General features: G+C 36.6%; 1 protein-coding gene across 1 annotated transcript; it reads right to left on the bottom strand.

Annotated features, from left to right (window-relative positions):
* Positions 1–348: 348 nt before the first annotated feature.
* Positions 349–6,089, bottom strand: LOC132151298 (uncharacterized). Its single transcript, XM_059559401.1, has 5 exons — positions 5,961–6,089; positions 2,399–2,516; positions 1,645–2,095; positions 966–1,049; positions 349–870 (listed from the first exon to the last, which is right to left on the bottom strand). The coding sequence occupies exons 2-5, from the start codon at positions 2,501–2,503 to the stop codon at positions 476–478; spliced, it is 1,035 nt and encodes a 344-aa protein (XP_059415384.1). The 5' UTR covers positions 2,504–2,516; positions 5,961–6,089; the 3' UTR covers positions 349–475.
* Positions 6,090–15,780: the final 9,691 nt, after the last annotated feature.

Raw genomic sequence — 15,780 nt, forward strand, 5'->3', positions numbered from 1 at the left:
AAGAAAAAGAAAATAAAAAAATAAATGAAGTGCAACAAACAAAACACAAAATATATATGGTACAAAAAAATGCAATTAAATGTAAATGCACATTCTCGAAGGAAAAATCCTTAAAAGTTAATGATTATTAATATCATTTCAAATAACAATTTATAATAACTTTCATTAATAATGTTTACAAACATTGTATAAAATGCTGAACAGATCAATATTTCGTGTTGCCTACTGTACATTGAAATGTCATTCAACTTTGATTCATATATTTTCAGATGCTTTCAAAAAAGTGGCCCTAGAAACTATTTGGACAGTTTTTTGTTTTGTTTTTTGACTCAAGTGTTCAAATTCAATTTTTTTTTTTTTTATGAATTAATCAATGAATACTTTGATATCTGATTATGAAGTATTGAACGTTTGGTAATGACTATTTAATGCAAGTTATTATAAATAAGATTTAACAACATTACACTTAATAATGCTAGCCAATACTAAATTCAATCTCTTCCTCCTCATCATCATCATCATCAGTCAGCTCTGCTGCTCTTGTGGCTCTCTCACTCTCACTCGCTTGAATATAGTTGTCTTCAATAAACCCATCGTCATCCTCCTCAATGCCACTGGTAGGTGCAGCTGCACGGATCCCAGGGCCCCCCTGGGTTGAGAATCCCACCTCAAAGTTTGCAGGGTCACACTGACTCGTGGCATCTACTTCACTGAGCCTGGAGTGTCTGTAGCTCGCCAGATACTTGTGCACAACTTTGTATTTGGCCATCAAAGCAATAAGGATGGAGAAGGTTAGAGCTGACCCCAGAACAGCTACAAGGACCTTCCAGCTTTCTGAAGACGTTTTGGAACCATAATCTGGTTCCATGCCTAGGTTAAAAAGGTTATTTAGAATGGTTAGCCAGTCTCAGATGTAATCACAGGTAATAATCTACACTAGATTACAGGGGAAGAAAGGTTTTGACCATTATTTGTATGGTTTATAGGCGTTGGTTCCACTGTGAATAGTTTACGAAGGAAGGCTCCACGGTTGACATCCTTAGAATATCCTGCCATGAGAAAAACAAACAGAACAGGCTTTTTATTTCTGTAAAAAAAAAAATATATATATATATTTGTTAAAAAAAATTATTATTATTATTATTATTTTGGAGGGGGCTCAAAGTCAAAAATGTGTCAAACTTGTTTTTTTTTTTGTTTTGTTTTTTGCGAAACATTTGTAGCCTATTATTTCTTCAATAGATACATTCAACCTGATACGCTGCCTAATTATATGTATGACAAACTGTTGTTGAGTTATGTAAAGGAAAATATGTGACCATGTCACTTCTGAATTAAAAGTTCATAATAATAACAATATTTCATGAATTCAATAATTCTACATATATGCATTTTTTTTATTTATTTGATGGCTACACCACATGTCATTTTTAAAGTCATTCAAATAAAAATTGTCTTGAAAATTATATAATAGTTTTTCACATCCATATGAAACCAACATGAAACCAAAGAGTACATTTCTAAGGAATAGAAACTAGATTTGTAAAATATTTCTTCTTTTCACCCCAACAGTATATTCCGCTAATCCAAGTAATCCAAGTAATGAACTAAATCTCATGCAGATTATATTAAAAGTATTTATACCATCACTGTGGTCATCATGTGCCTTGTGTTTTGATGCTCTGGTCATCATTACTCTGTCTCCCGCTTTCTGTCTGTTACTCTGTTCTCCTCTAAGTTCCACAAACTGACTCAATCTCAAATCTTTAACTGCAATCGACTGAAAGTCCCCCAGGAAGAGCATCTTTAAACTGGAAAGACTGGTGAAAGCGTTTGCCTCCACTGCGGCCAGTTTACACCTACTCAGGTCAAGTACTTTAAGAGAAGAAAGGCTGTAGAGATGGTCTTTTAACAGTAGGGGGAGGTAGTTGCCTGATAGGTTCAGTGAGACTAAATGGCTAAAGAGATTCAGGCTCTTGAAGCTGTCACTATGGGAAAAGTCTAACAGATTTTCAGACAGGTCCAGTTCGGTTACGTTCATCCAGATCTGCTTTGGTACTGATGTAAGTCTTTTCCCACTGCAGTCAAATGCAGCCTGAAAGAATAAAGAGGTATATGGTTATGAAACTTACATCTGGAGTCAAAGAGAAAAACTTTTGCCTTGTGCATTTTTTTTAAGGTTAAAAAAAGGCAGATTATCCAGTAGCGGTTTTAAAATAGAAACAAGAAATGTATTTTCTTACGATGTAAACCATTAAAAGTGTAAACCATTAAAAGGGTAAACCTCTGTCACCAAAAACAGGAAACAAGTGCCTACAAACAGGATACTCCTAATGTAGCAGCACTTGCTCTTGCTCAGGGAACAAAAGAGGCCAGAGTGTGTATTGTTTTTCCTCACCATCTCTCTGTTGACCGTACATGGGCCCACAGTCTGGAGTGTGTAGCATGATCTTGAGACTAAGAAACACAGGAGCACACACACTGTGTGTGTAGCAGACCCCATGTTTTCCTGCTTCCTGCAGAAATCACAATTAAAGATAATAAATAGCAAACACTGAAGTGGCCTTCAGCACTGCAATAGCTTGAGTTCTGGTGCCATTTTTTTAATTATATAACGTCATATGAATCTTTGCTTTATTGGGATGTCAAGGCTGGTTGTTGACACTCAGTACAATGGAAAGAACAGAAAAGGTCCCACACACTTTGTAGCTTACAAATCGGTATATGCAACACTGTAAAAAGTATAAACTTACATTTATAAACCTAACATTCAATCATATTAATTTACATTTTTGGACTTGATTAAAAACTGTTTTATTTTTTTATTTTCTTTACCCCTTGAGTGAAGCTCTGTGAAAGTTATATGTAAATAAAAATTTTAGGCTATGACAGTGTTATTTTTCTCTTCATTATTATTCTTTCAATACTTCATACATAGTATATGACCATGTGTCATATTGCAAAAGATTTGAAAAAAAAAAAAATCTAAAATTCATGAGGTTCCTGTAAACAGTAACAGGAACTCTAACATGCTGACACATTCAGTGATCCACCACAAGATTCAGCGTAACCCTACAGCAAACAACAAGCATCATGCATATAAAACACACAAAAGTAAACCATAAATAAAGTGTAGCACTATTATGTAAGTAAGAATGTACAGTATGTGAGGTCAAATAATCCCTGAAAGAGCGATCAGGACCCTGACACAAAGCAGAGAGGATTATGTTTACACTAAAGGCCTAAATAGCCTAAAGAAATTTACTTCTGGATTGTTAATGATTGCGAATATGGTGGATCAAAAATTAATAGTTCATCCAGTTTCTTCTAAATCGTATCTAAATCTTATTACTAAAAATGAAATATTAACTGCCATCTTAAGTTTGTAAAGTAGAATAAAAAATAAAAAAGTTGTTGTGAGTAGGAATAAACAACCTGATCTCATGAAAAAGAGGCAGTCTGTGATTTGTAAGGAAAGCTATATGAATGCCCATCCTTAAACCTAACAGATTGCACAAAAACATGCAAATGATATTGTAAAATAGTTACAGATTGGCATGTGAATGTGTTGGAATAATACATGTGCACATATGTATGAAACAGAGAGTATTTATATGTTCCATCTTTAGTATTTCCTACTTATCTCCTTGTGACTTATAAGAGCCCGTCCTCTCATTCCCTCCTTCTCCTACTTTTCATTTCGGGCTGTAAACACTCCTCAGTAGCTGCTTTTATCTCTTCCTGTCTCAGGATGCCCCCGTAACAGCATACCTGCAGGATCTGAGAGTCAGCCAAGTGTCTGCATGTGTGTATGATTAAAATGTGAGAAAGACAGCTTCAGAAAAGGTGTGGTAGAGGAACTGATAGAATCCTGAGTTCACCTTTATCTCCTTACGCTACTTGCAAACTAATAGCCCCCAGATGCTTTACCTTGCTGTGTGGGTCCGAACACACTGTGGAAATACGGCACAAAAAGGAGTCTTTCACTTGACCTCCTCAAAAGCAAATATACAGTCGTGGCCAAAAGTTTTGAGAATTACATAAATATTGGAAATTAGAAAAGTTGCTTCTTAAGTTTTTATAATAGCAATTTGCATATACTCCAGAATGTTATGAAGAGTGATCAGATGAATTGCATAGTCCTTCTTTGCCATGAAAATTAACTTTCCAAAAAAACCTTTCCACTGCATTTCATTGCTGTCATTAAAGGACCTGCTGAGATCATTTCAGTAATCGTCTTGTTAACTCAGGTGAGAATGTTGAAGAGCACAAGGCTGGAGATCATTATGTCAGGCTGATTGGGTTAGAATGGCAGACTTGACATGTTAAAAGGAGGGTGATGCTTGAAATCATTGTTCTTCCATTGTTAACCATGGTGACCTGCAAAGAAACGCGTGCAGCCATCATTGCGTTGCATAAAAATGGCTTCACAGGCAAGGATATTGTGGCTACTAAGATTGCACCTAAATCAACAATTTATAGGATCATCAAGAACTTCAAGGAAAGAGGTTAAATTCTTGTAAAGAAGGCTTCAGGGCATCCAAGAAAGTCCAGCAAGCGCCAGGATCGTCTCCTAAAGAGGATTCAGCTGCGGGATCGGAGTGCCACCAGTGCAGAGCTTGCTCAGGAATGGCAGCAGGCAGGTGTGAGCGCATCTGCACGCACAGTGAGGCGAAGACTTTTGGAAGATGGCCTAATGTCAAGAAGGGCAGCAAAGAAGCCACTTCTCTCCAAAAAAAACATCAGGGACAGATTGATCTTCTTCAGAATGTACAGTGAATGGACTGCTGAGGACTGGGGCAAAGTCATATTCTCCGATGAAGCCTCTTTCCGATTGTTTGGGGCATCTGGAAAAAGGCTTGTCCGGAGAAGAAAAGGTGAGCACTACCATCAGTCCTGTGTCATGCCCACAGTAAAGCATCCTGACACCATTCATGTGTGGGGTTGCTTCTCATCCAAGGGAGTGGGCTCACTCACAATTCTGCCCAAAAACACAGCCATGAATAAAGAATGGTACCAAAACACCCTCCAACAGCAACTTCTTCCAACAATTCAACAACAGTTTGGTGAAGAACAATACCTTTTCCAGCACGATGGAGCACCGTGCCATAAGGCAAAAGTGATAACTAAGTGGCTCGGGGACCAGAATGTTGAAATTTTGGGTCCATGGCCTGAAAACTCCCCAGATCTTAATCCCATTGAGTACTTGTGGTCAATCCTCAAGAGGCGGGTGGACAAACAAAAACCCACTAATTCTGACAAACTCCAAGAAGTGATTATGAAAGAATGGGTTGCTATCAGTCAGGATTTGGCCCAGAAGTTTATTGAGAGCATGCCCAGTCGAATTGCAGAGGTCCTGAAAAAGAAAGGCCAACACTGCAAATACTGACTCTTTGCATAAATGTCATGTAATTGTCGATAAAAGCCTTTGAAACGTATGAAGTGCTTGTAATTATATTTCAGTACATCACAGAAACAACTGAAACAAAGATCTAAAAGCAGTTTAGCAGCAAACTTTTTGAAAACTAATATTTATGTAATTCTCAAAACTTTTGGCCACGACTGTACACTATAAACACACGCCCTACTTTATTCCTAGGTTGTATGTTACTGATTACTTTGCCACGAAGGACCTTCGTCAGTTTAGCAAGTAGCCTAGGTGCGGTTAACGACATTGATTCCCATAATAGTCTTATTTACCTTCCCTAGCAGCAGGCTTGTTATGGTTGACAACAGAATGTAAAATGACATGTGTGTTGACGGGTGGAAATGTGTGATCATTAAACATTAAGCTAGCAACCTAGAACAATAAGATATTGTTGTCCTACTCATATGTGCCAAAGAGATCACATGATGGGCTTTGCATTGCTTTAGTCATTATAAATAAGCTATTTCACAAACATTTACATATATAGAGATTCATCAGAATACGGTGAAATAAATGTTATGAGGCAATTTACCTGAGATTTGGATCTTCTGTTTATTCAGAATATGTCCAAACTGATGGTTTTTCTCCTTAGACGTCACATTTTAACAGGGAGAGGTTCATTTTTTGTTAGCAATTTCCAAGATTAAGGAAATGGCAGGTAGGTTGTGCAAAGGTTGCTGGAGGTGTGCCTTTAGCTTGTCATTCTCAGATCAAGTTAATTTGTAACTGAATGTCAAATGGAGCTATACTTCTCTCTCACCTTGCAGTTGACATTTGAAGTGATGACTCAATGTAATATCTTAACACATGAGATCTATACATATGAACACACACACACACACACATAATCTACATGAATTAGTACATTCACTCGCTGCTGACCACAGACAAGGGGTGCCTCTCAATTCATATTTGTGCATCCTCGTTTCCTTTCCTCGCTTCCTTTCCTCGTGTCTTAGCTCCACCCTTTCAGGATGCGAGGGAAGGACGCAAGGAAAAGACGTGAGGATGGAGGACTTGAATCAAGTGTCAGCGTTACTTCAAAGTGTCATCAGCTGTAATTAAAGGGATCTGCCCTTATGTTGTTAAAGTTTGTTAATTAAGACATTCATAATAAATATTAATAAAGCAAGATGCCCTGTTTGAAATATATGACATGCATGGTTTATTTGAAGTGAAAAGGTAAAATATAAATAAAAATTGTTACAACAGATGTGAAGGGGGAGGAGAATTTATACGTGCGTCACGTTAAGTCGATAAAATACTTCCGCATAGGATACACCTGTGTATCCTCGCTCATCTCTTCTCATGAAGCCTCCTCCCTCCTCGATCCTCGTCTCCTCGTGGTGCAATTAGAGAATTGAGATGTCCTTCAAGATGGCTGTGTTCGATCGGTTTCCGGGTCATAGGATGGAGGACGGAGGAGCGAGGAGACGAGTAGGGATATTGAGAAGCACCCAAGGACTTGGTATGTGTGTAAAGGACGGATAGGGAATCATAGCACAGTATGAGTACAGCTGTGATGGCTTCACTCTCTTTAACAGGAAAATACAACCTAAGCTCCATAACATTGAACAGTTTGTCTTATAGGAGACATAAATGGTCAAGATGTCAGTGTTTGGCACTTAAACTGCTGTTATTGTAGATAGCATGAAAGCATCTGGCAGCATCTGGCATTTAACACCATTTTTCTCCCCTTTTTTTCTTTATCACTAACAGGCTTTCTCTCTCACTACAAACACACAGAATATATTTGTCTATAATTACTGCATTTATTCTACATTCCTGTATCTCAAACAGTAGAGCATAATGCTTGCAACACTAAGGTCAAAGGGTCAATTCCTAGGGAATGCATGAACTGATTAAATGTATACCCTGAATGCAGTGTAAGTCACTTTGGATAAAAAGCAAATGCCAAACAAAAGTGCATTTGTTTTTCCTCCTCTTTCCATGTTTATTAACCTCTATAATTTGCACCAAATATGCGCCAGTGTTTTTGATATATGACCCAGGCACCTCACGTCCCAGACAGATTGTTTAGCTGGGAAAGCCCGTGCATGTTATCACTTCGGTGGTCTCACACTCCCTTTTGGCATCTGCAAAGCACTCATTTCCTTTGGTAATTGGAGCTGAAAATAGTTCCCTGCAAAAGAAAAGTGTTTTGTCCTAGTGGTACATAAATTGTGATTTTATCACCAGAGTGTTTTGCTTGGCCTCACTAAGTATTTGAGAACACACACGACCACTTCAATGTACCTTTTTTGCCCACGTAAATTTAACAGAACTGCCGCAAGTGTGGCCTTGTCTTAAGGCAAAAAGAGTATTTTTTACATTTAAACAATAAATAGAAAATACAAAAAATTAAATAATATAGCTTTTCAGTATCAAAGATATTTTTGTTATTGTAGCAGAGTACAGTTGTGAACCACTACAACGTTAAATGTTGTTGACTCAACAACACAAAATGATATCTGATTTGGAAATTAATGACTCTTTTGAACAACTCTTTCCAACGAATCAATTGAACCAGTCAGACTTATATTAAGTCACAAGTTATTATCAGTTTGTGCTTGAATCGTAAATGACTCATTGACTCAACTGAATCATTTAGTCGGTTATTCTAAACTACACAGACAATGATTCCTTGGTACACAATGAACAAATAACAGCTTACTGTTATGAAGAGATGACACATGAAAAAAGTTTGTAGTAGCATGTAGGATGGTAGTTTGTTGCTTACTTAGCTAACTATATTTTTTGAGTATCTTGCCCAACAACACTTACAAAATGAATGATTTATTGTAAAATACAGTGCTCATGAATCTCTGTGTATGAAAGACCTTATCAATTGAAAAACATTATAGAGGGGGTTCAGCAAATAATAAGATATGAGAGGGAACTGTTGCTCTTAGACAGAAAAATGTGTTTCAAAATCTTCCAACATAAATACAAGTGTAAGTAATCCAACAACGCTTCTATTGTCAGTGAAAGTTTCTTGCAATAACCATTTCTGGGAATGAAACTTCATGCAGAACAACGGGGGACTTTCTAAGTTATGCATACCACCACTGTGATTATTACTTTGTGCAGTTTTGAAATACCTATGTCAAACTTACATTCAAACATAAAACTGATGGCAGCATTGTGTGCAGCAGCCATCAATACAGTTTATTCATTAAAATCACCATTTGGACTCTCATGATTGATTCTGTAATTTTAGCAGCCTTTGGAACGTCATTAAGAACCATTGTGCAGATGTGTTTAGGTCTGCATGCTCACCACTGTACCAGCAGGAACTCAATACATTTGTGAGTTCTGGTTCAGACCTAGTGCATGCTGGTTCAGAGGCAAGTGGTCATTACTCTAGCTGTTTTCTAGTGGTTCTCATGGGAACCGGGTGGTGGACTGAGCAAACACTCAGCAGACAGGAGACCAGCGGTTCTTCCTGTTTCTGCGTGCTTGCTGTTTGATTCCTGCCAGTTTCCTGGTCACATATCAGCTCCCGCAGCACTGCTTCCTGCCACAGAGTCTCCAGTGACTGCCGCCAAGCACGCTCTCATGTACAATTCTTAAATTTTTCATTGTATCATTTTATGCCTGCATGGGAAGACTACTTTTTATGTATCATTAACAGTGTTCATGAAAACTAATATATATATATATATATATATATATATATATATATATATATATAAACACATACAAACTAAGATTGATGTAAAGACGCAAAGCACTGCCATCAAGTTAGCATCTTTAAACATTCGCTCACTGAAAAATAAATAATTTCTAATCAATTACTTAATAACCACAAACAATCTGGATTTTATCTGGATTTCTAAACGAAACATGGTTAGAAGACAGCTGCAGTGCAACAATTCTCAAAGAAGCAGCCCCTCCTAACTTTAATTTCATGAGTGTCTGCAGGACTATTAGGAGAGGTGGAGGTGTAGCTGCTGTATTTAAAGAGGTCTATCAATGCAAGCAAGTGTCATTTGGTCAGTACTTGTCTTTTGAATATCTAGGGATTGTGCTGAAAGGTGCTCCACGCATTCTGTTTATTATTATTTACAGGCCTCCAAAATACTCTCCAGCGTTTGTTGAAGAGGTCACAGAAATGTTATCAATAATCTCCTCAGAGTTTGACTGTTTTGCTGTTGCAGGGGATTTTAATATTCACACAGACAATGCAGAAAACAAAACTACAAAAGAAATGATAATGGTTCTAAACACTTTTGACTTGACTCAGCATGTGCATAGACCCACACACAAAGGTGGACACACTCTATAGATCTAATCATCAGTAGGGGTCTAAACATTTCATCCATTGTTATTAAGGACGTAGCACTATCTGATCACTTTTGTATATTCTTTGATATATTGATCTCTGCAACCACTGAATCTAGATCTATCTCTGTCAGAAGAGGATGCATCAACAAGAACACTAGTGTACTATTTGTGGAGGCTCTATCTTTAACACCAAGCATTTCTGCAGACTCTGTTGATATTCTCCTTGATTCCTTCAACTCAAAAGTTAAGAATGTTATTGATGATATTGCTCCAATAATAGTCAGTAAGAAAAAAAAAATCAGTTTGGAGAAGATCAAAAGCAGTTCAGACTTTGAAAAGACAATGCAGAAAAGCTGAGCGGATGTGGCGGAAGACAAAACTTGAAATTCACTATAGCATCTATAAAGAAAGCCTTCATGTTTTTAATGTAAAACTAGCCACAGCTAGACAAACCTTCTTCTCAAACCTTATAAACAGTAACTTAAACAACACTCGCACTCTTTTTGCCACTGTTGTGAGACTGACAAACCCCTCAAGTCAGATTCCCAGTGAAATGCTCTCAGACAGCAAATGCAATGAGTTTGCTCCCTTCTTTTCTGAGAAGATCATCAATATCAGGAAGGCGAATAGCACATCCTCAAGTAATACAGAGGTCAGATTCGGCCGCAATATCAAAAAGACACTTTTTGACGCAATAGCAAAATTTTGGAAGACATAGTGCAGCACCTAAAATCATCAACCTGCTATCTTGAAACACTTCCCACATCTTTTTTCAAAAGTGTGCTTAACTGTTTAGAAGCAGATCTCTTAGAAGTGGTGAATGCCTCACTTTTTTCTTGGACATTTCCAAACTCCCTGAAAACAGCAGTTGTTAAGCCCCTCCTGATAAAGAGCAATCTTGATAACACCATTTTGAGCAATTATAGAAAAATAAATAATATTCTTTGTATAGGCAAAATTATAGAAAGGGTATATTTTAATCAGCTGAATAAATACTTAAACTTAAATGGATACCTGGACAATTTTCATTCTGGTTTCCGACTGCATCACAGCACAGAGACAGCACTCATTAAGATAATAAATGATATTCAATTAAATTGTGACTCTGGCAAAATATTGGTGCTGGTATTGCTAGATCTCAGTGCTGCGTTTGACACTGTTGATCATAACATACTACTAGAGAGACTGGAAAACTGTGTCTGGCTTTCTGGGATGGTACTCAAATGTTTCAGGTCATACTTAGAAGGGAGAGGCTATTATGTGAGTCTAGGAGTGCATAAGTTTAAGTGGACGTCCATGACACGTGGAGTCCCACAAGGCTCAATTCTTGCACCGCTCTTGTTTAGCCTGTATATGCTTCCACTAAGTCAAATAATGATAAAGAACCTAATTGCCTATCACAGCTATGCTGAGGATACCCAGATTTACCTAGCCTTATCTCCAAATGACTACAGCCCCATTAACTCCCTCTGCCAATGCATTGATGAAATTAATAGTTGGATGTGCCAGAACTTTCTTCAAAAAAAACAAGGACAAACTGAAGTCATTGCATTTGGAAACAAAGATGAAGTTTTCAAGTTGAATGCATACCTTGACTCTAGGGGTCAAACAACTAAAAATCAAGTCAGGAATCTTGGTGTGATTCTGGAGACAGACCTTAGTTTCAGTAGTCATGTCAAAGCATTAACTAAATCAGCATACTACCATTTAAAAAACATTGCAATAGTCAGATGTTACGTTTCCAGCCAAGACTTGGAGAAACGTGTTCATGTCTTTATCACCAGCAGGGTGGACTATTGTAATGCCCCCCCCCCCTTCGGCATTCCCAAAAAGACAATTAGACAGCTGCAGCTTATCCAGAACGCTGCTGCCAGGATTCTGACTAGAACCAGAAAATCTGAGCATATCACACCAGTCCTCAGGTCCTTACACTGGCTTCCAGTTACATTTAGGATTGATTGATTTTTAAAGTACTTTTACTTGTTTATAAATCATTTAATGACCTAGGACCGAAATATATTGCAGATATATTCACTGACTATAAACCTAACAGACCACTCAGATCATTAGGATCGAGTCAGTTAGAAATACCAAGGGTTCACACAAAACAAGGGGAGTACGCCTTTAGTTATTATGCCGCCCACAGTTGGAATCAGCTTCCAGAAGAGATCAGATGTGCTAAAACACTAGTCACATTTAAATCTAGACTCAAAACTCATCTGTTTAGCTGTGCATTTATTGAATGAGCACTGTGCGTTGTCCGAACTGATTGCACTGTATTTTACGTATTTGCTGTATTTTATATAAAACCATTTTCTATTTCTGTTTTAAATTCATTTTAAATAAGTCAATTTTTAAATAATTTCCAAAGTTTTTATTTTACTTTCTTTTATGTAAAGCACTTTGAATTACATTGTGTACAAAATGTGCTATATAAATAAACTTGCCTTGCCTTGCCTTGCCTTGCCTTGCTTATATATATATATATATATATATATATATATATATATATATATATTTATATATATATATATTGCCAACTTATCAACATCTAATATATTATTACTCATGCAAAAAGTTTACATGGTGCATGCATAATACTGAGCTAACAACAACAATCTAACATATAACTCTAAAAGTGCTACCTGTTTGAGACATTTGACCCTAATTTGTAAACCTTAAAAAGCAAAAAAGTTTATAATTGGGATGTAACTCAGTGGTAGAACATGTGATTTTTATGTATGAGATCCTGGATTAGATCCACAGCATCTCCAATTAATGATGAATCTTTAAATAAAAATGTACCCCTTTTTTTTTAGACCTTTGAACCTTGTGTGCATGCATAAACATGTTGGAATAAATATATTATTTATCTTGAATAAAAAGCATTTGTAAATACACAATTGGAGATATAGTTCAATGGTAGAGCACATGCTTTGCTTACGTGGTGTTGGGTTCAATCAGAATTACAAAAGAACCATAAAAAAATGTTTTTGTTATATTGTGTAATGTATATTACACAAAAATTGCATCACCAAGCAATGACTAATTTTAGTTCTTTTCATGTTAATTCTTTTCATGTTTTTGTTTTGTTGTTGTGTAAACATTTAAGTAAATATTCAAGATAATTATTCAAATTAAATGTAAAAGCTACACTTCGGGTGACCTGAGTTCATGTCTGAAGTGCAGAAAATGACAAAAATGGCAAAAAAATAAAAAGAATAATAAAAAGATTGATGAATGAACTGTCAGACAGACAGACAAAAAGATAAATTAGTCATTTCAGACATCACATGCATATATATGTGTGTGTGTGTGTGTGTTAATGTATGTTTTTATATTATTTGCATACATTTTGATCAAAAACGTTTGCATCATTTGTGTAGGAAGGAAAGGAAATATGAATTGAGAGTGTAAGAGTGGGCAGGGTGTAGATGTCTCAGGCTGCACACGCACACTCTTGAGACAAAAGCTGAGGAGCGGATGTGCCCTCTCACCTCTTTTTCCCTTCCTTTGTCCTTTGTTTTTTCTCTCTCTCTCTTTCTCTTGTACTTACACTCTCCACATCCTCCTATTTCAGGTCTCCTATCCTTGACCCTATCTGTTAAAAATCCTCTTATCTCTGTCACTCTACATCTGGCTGACTAGGTAAAAACACAAAGACATCTTCTTTTCCCTCAAACCGCTGTGTTTATTGTTTCATGGATATGGACATCCATGCCAGCTGGAAATTTTTATATGATTGTTCCATTGGGCTGATGGTGAAATTGTACGAGTTATCAACAAGCATAATTTCAAGACGTGTGGGAAGAGATGACAGATTTTCAAGGAGAGGTTTTGCGGCTGGTGCCATAATTTTAGCCACGCTATCACAAGAGAAATTCCGGCAGTGACCTAAGGGTATAACGGAGCACCTATAGATGTATGGGTCCCATGGTGAGCTTCCTCAAGCGGGCTGCGTGCCCATGAGACTGGCTTCTGCATCGCCAATTCACACTCTCACACATTCACATTTAGTGCGTGTGGAGGCCTGCCAGCTCTCATCACAATGGCTGGAAATGGGAATTTAATACAAATTTTCTCACATAGACACAATACATCTAATAAAACTCACAGTTGTCCCCTCCCTCGTCAACAGCAATTATAGTTGTATTTAAGGTTTAATCATGCTTATGTATGAGATTCCCACAATGTATCTTGCTTAAACAATGTAAAAGTCTTTACTGTCCCTTTTGGTAAATTTAATGCATTTTTCAAATTACACAATGGTTACACAATGCCTTTTGATTTCCTTTACATGTGTACTGGCCACCAGTGTCTGCTTTGTCTCTTGAACTCTTGGAGGAAAAGGCCTTGAGTCTTTGACTGCCGACAAGAAAAAATAATTGGAATTCATCATCACTTTCATAATAAATAGGAGACAAAGCAATTACTGTAGGACTAGAAAAGGTGACTGAGACAAAAGGCGACAGTCTGGGGGGAGTGCGGCGGTTAAATCTAGTCTCTCTATAAGTACCTTGTTCTTGTGAGTGTTTTTCCCACCCTGGCTCCATGCATCCACAGAATATGTTGACTCAGTGTCTACAACTTTCCCATGAGGCTTCCTCATCCAAGCACTTTATCATCCAACGCTTTATAAGTCTGGTTGTTTTTTTTGTTTTGTTTTTGTATATACACAAATACACATATACTCCCAATACAAAAACACACGTTCTAGCCAAGACACATTAGGATATAAAGAAAGGACAAAAGCAACAATGCAAATCATATTTTTGGATATTGTTCTTTTATTCATAGCATATTAAAATTTATAACATAATAAGAAAAAACTGATCTGTGCATGCAACTGTCATACTATATAAAAATTTATTTACTGTATCTGGGGGTCTATATTGAATTTATACATTTGGAGCAATGGTTATCTTGCATATTTCTACAAAAACATGTGGGGATGGTGTTTAAGAATTTTGAAAGAAGTCTCTTATTCTTAAAAAGCTGCATTTATTTGAAAACAAACAAAAAGTATATTGTTAAATATAATTATAATTTTAAAATAACTGCTTTTTATTTTATTGTTTAAACTGTAATTTATTCCTGTGATGGCAAAGCTGCCATAACTCCAGCCTCCAGTGTCACATGATCATTTGGATATCATTCTAATATGCTGATTTTGTGCCCTAGAAATATTATTATTATTTTTATTATTATTAAGCTATGCTACTTGACATTTTTGTGATACATATTTTTCAGGATTCTTGTTGAACAGTGCATATTGAAAAATAAATATTTTGTACAACTAAACTCTGTTTTATTATCTGTGTGCAAAAAAGAAATGACTTTTTATCTCTACTGCTCTTGGATTGGAAAACAGGAAAGTCAGAACAATGTCAGTCTGAGTCAGCTTTGATAATGTGATGTTATCAAGAAACAGACAGAAAACAACCATCCATCTACAAATTAGTGAAATGTGCAAAGACGGTGTAAATGGGTCTGTAGACGTGCAGCGGTGGGCTTTTCCTCTGCAATTAAACAAGAGATGACTGAGCATTAAGACAAAACAAAGTCAGGGATTGTTTATTGTTTCCTGGCTATGACTGGTGTAAGTAGATACAAAATGCCTGCAGCACCGTGGAGCTTGTTCACACAGTAGGCAAATATGGCATTACAGTATTCTCTGATATTACAGTGGTCTCTGTTCTTTATGACAGTTTGGTGCCTTGAGTGATGGGGATATTAAAAGACTAAGAATCCAGACTGTACCAGTGCATCATTAGCAGCCTTAAAAAGAACAGTTGACAGGAAACATCTGAATATTCACATAATAGAGATCACCTGACTTAGTAAATCAGTCTGCATTTAACCTCTGAGCATGCTGACATGAAACAGTATTTTGGGCACACTTTCCTTCCTTAGTTGTATATATATATACATATTTGTGTGTGTGTTTGTGTTAGCTATATGCACACTAAACACTAAAAAATCAGGAACCATGTAGTAATTACCTTTCAATAATATAATTAATATAATATAATATAATATAATATAATATAATATAATATAATATA

The sequence above is a fragment of the Carassius carassius genome, chromosome 10 (assembly GCF_963082965.1).
Source record: "Carassius carassius chromosome 10, fCarCar2.1, whole genome shotgun sequence".
NCBI classification, from domain to species: Eukaryota; Metazoa; Chordata; class Actinopteri; order Cypriniformes; family Cyprinidae; genus Carassius; species Carassius carassius.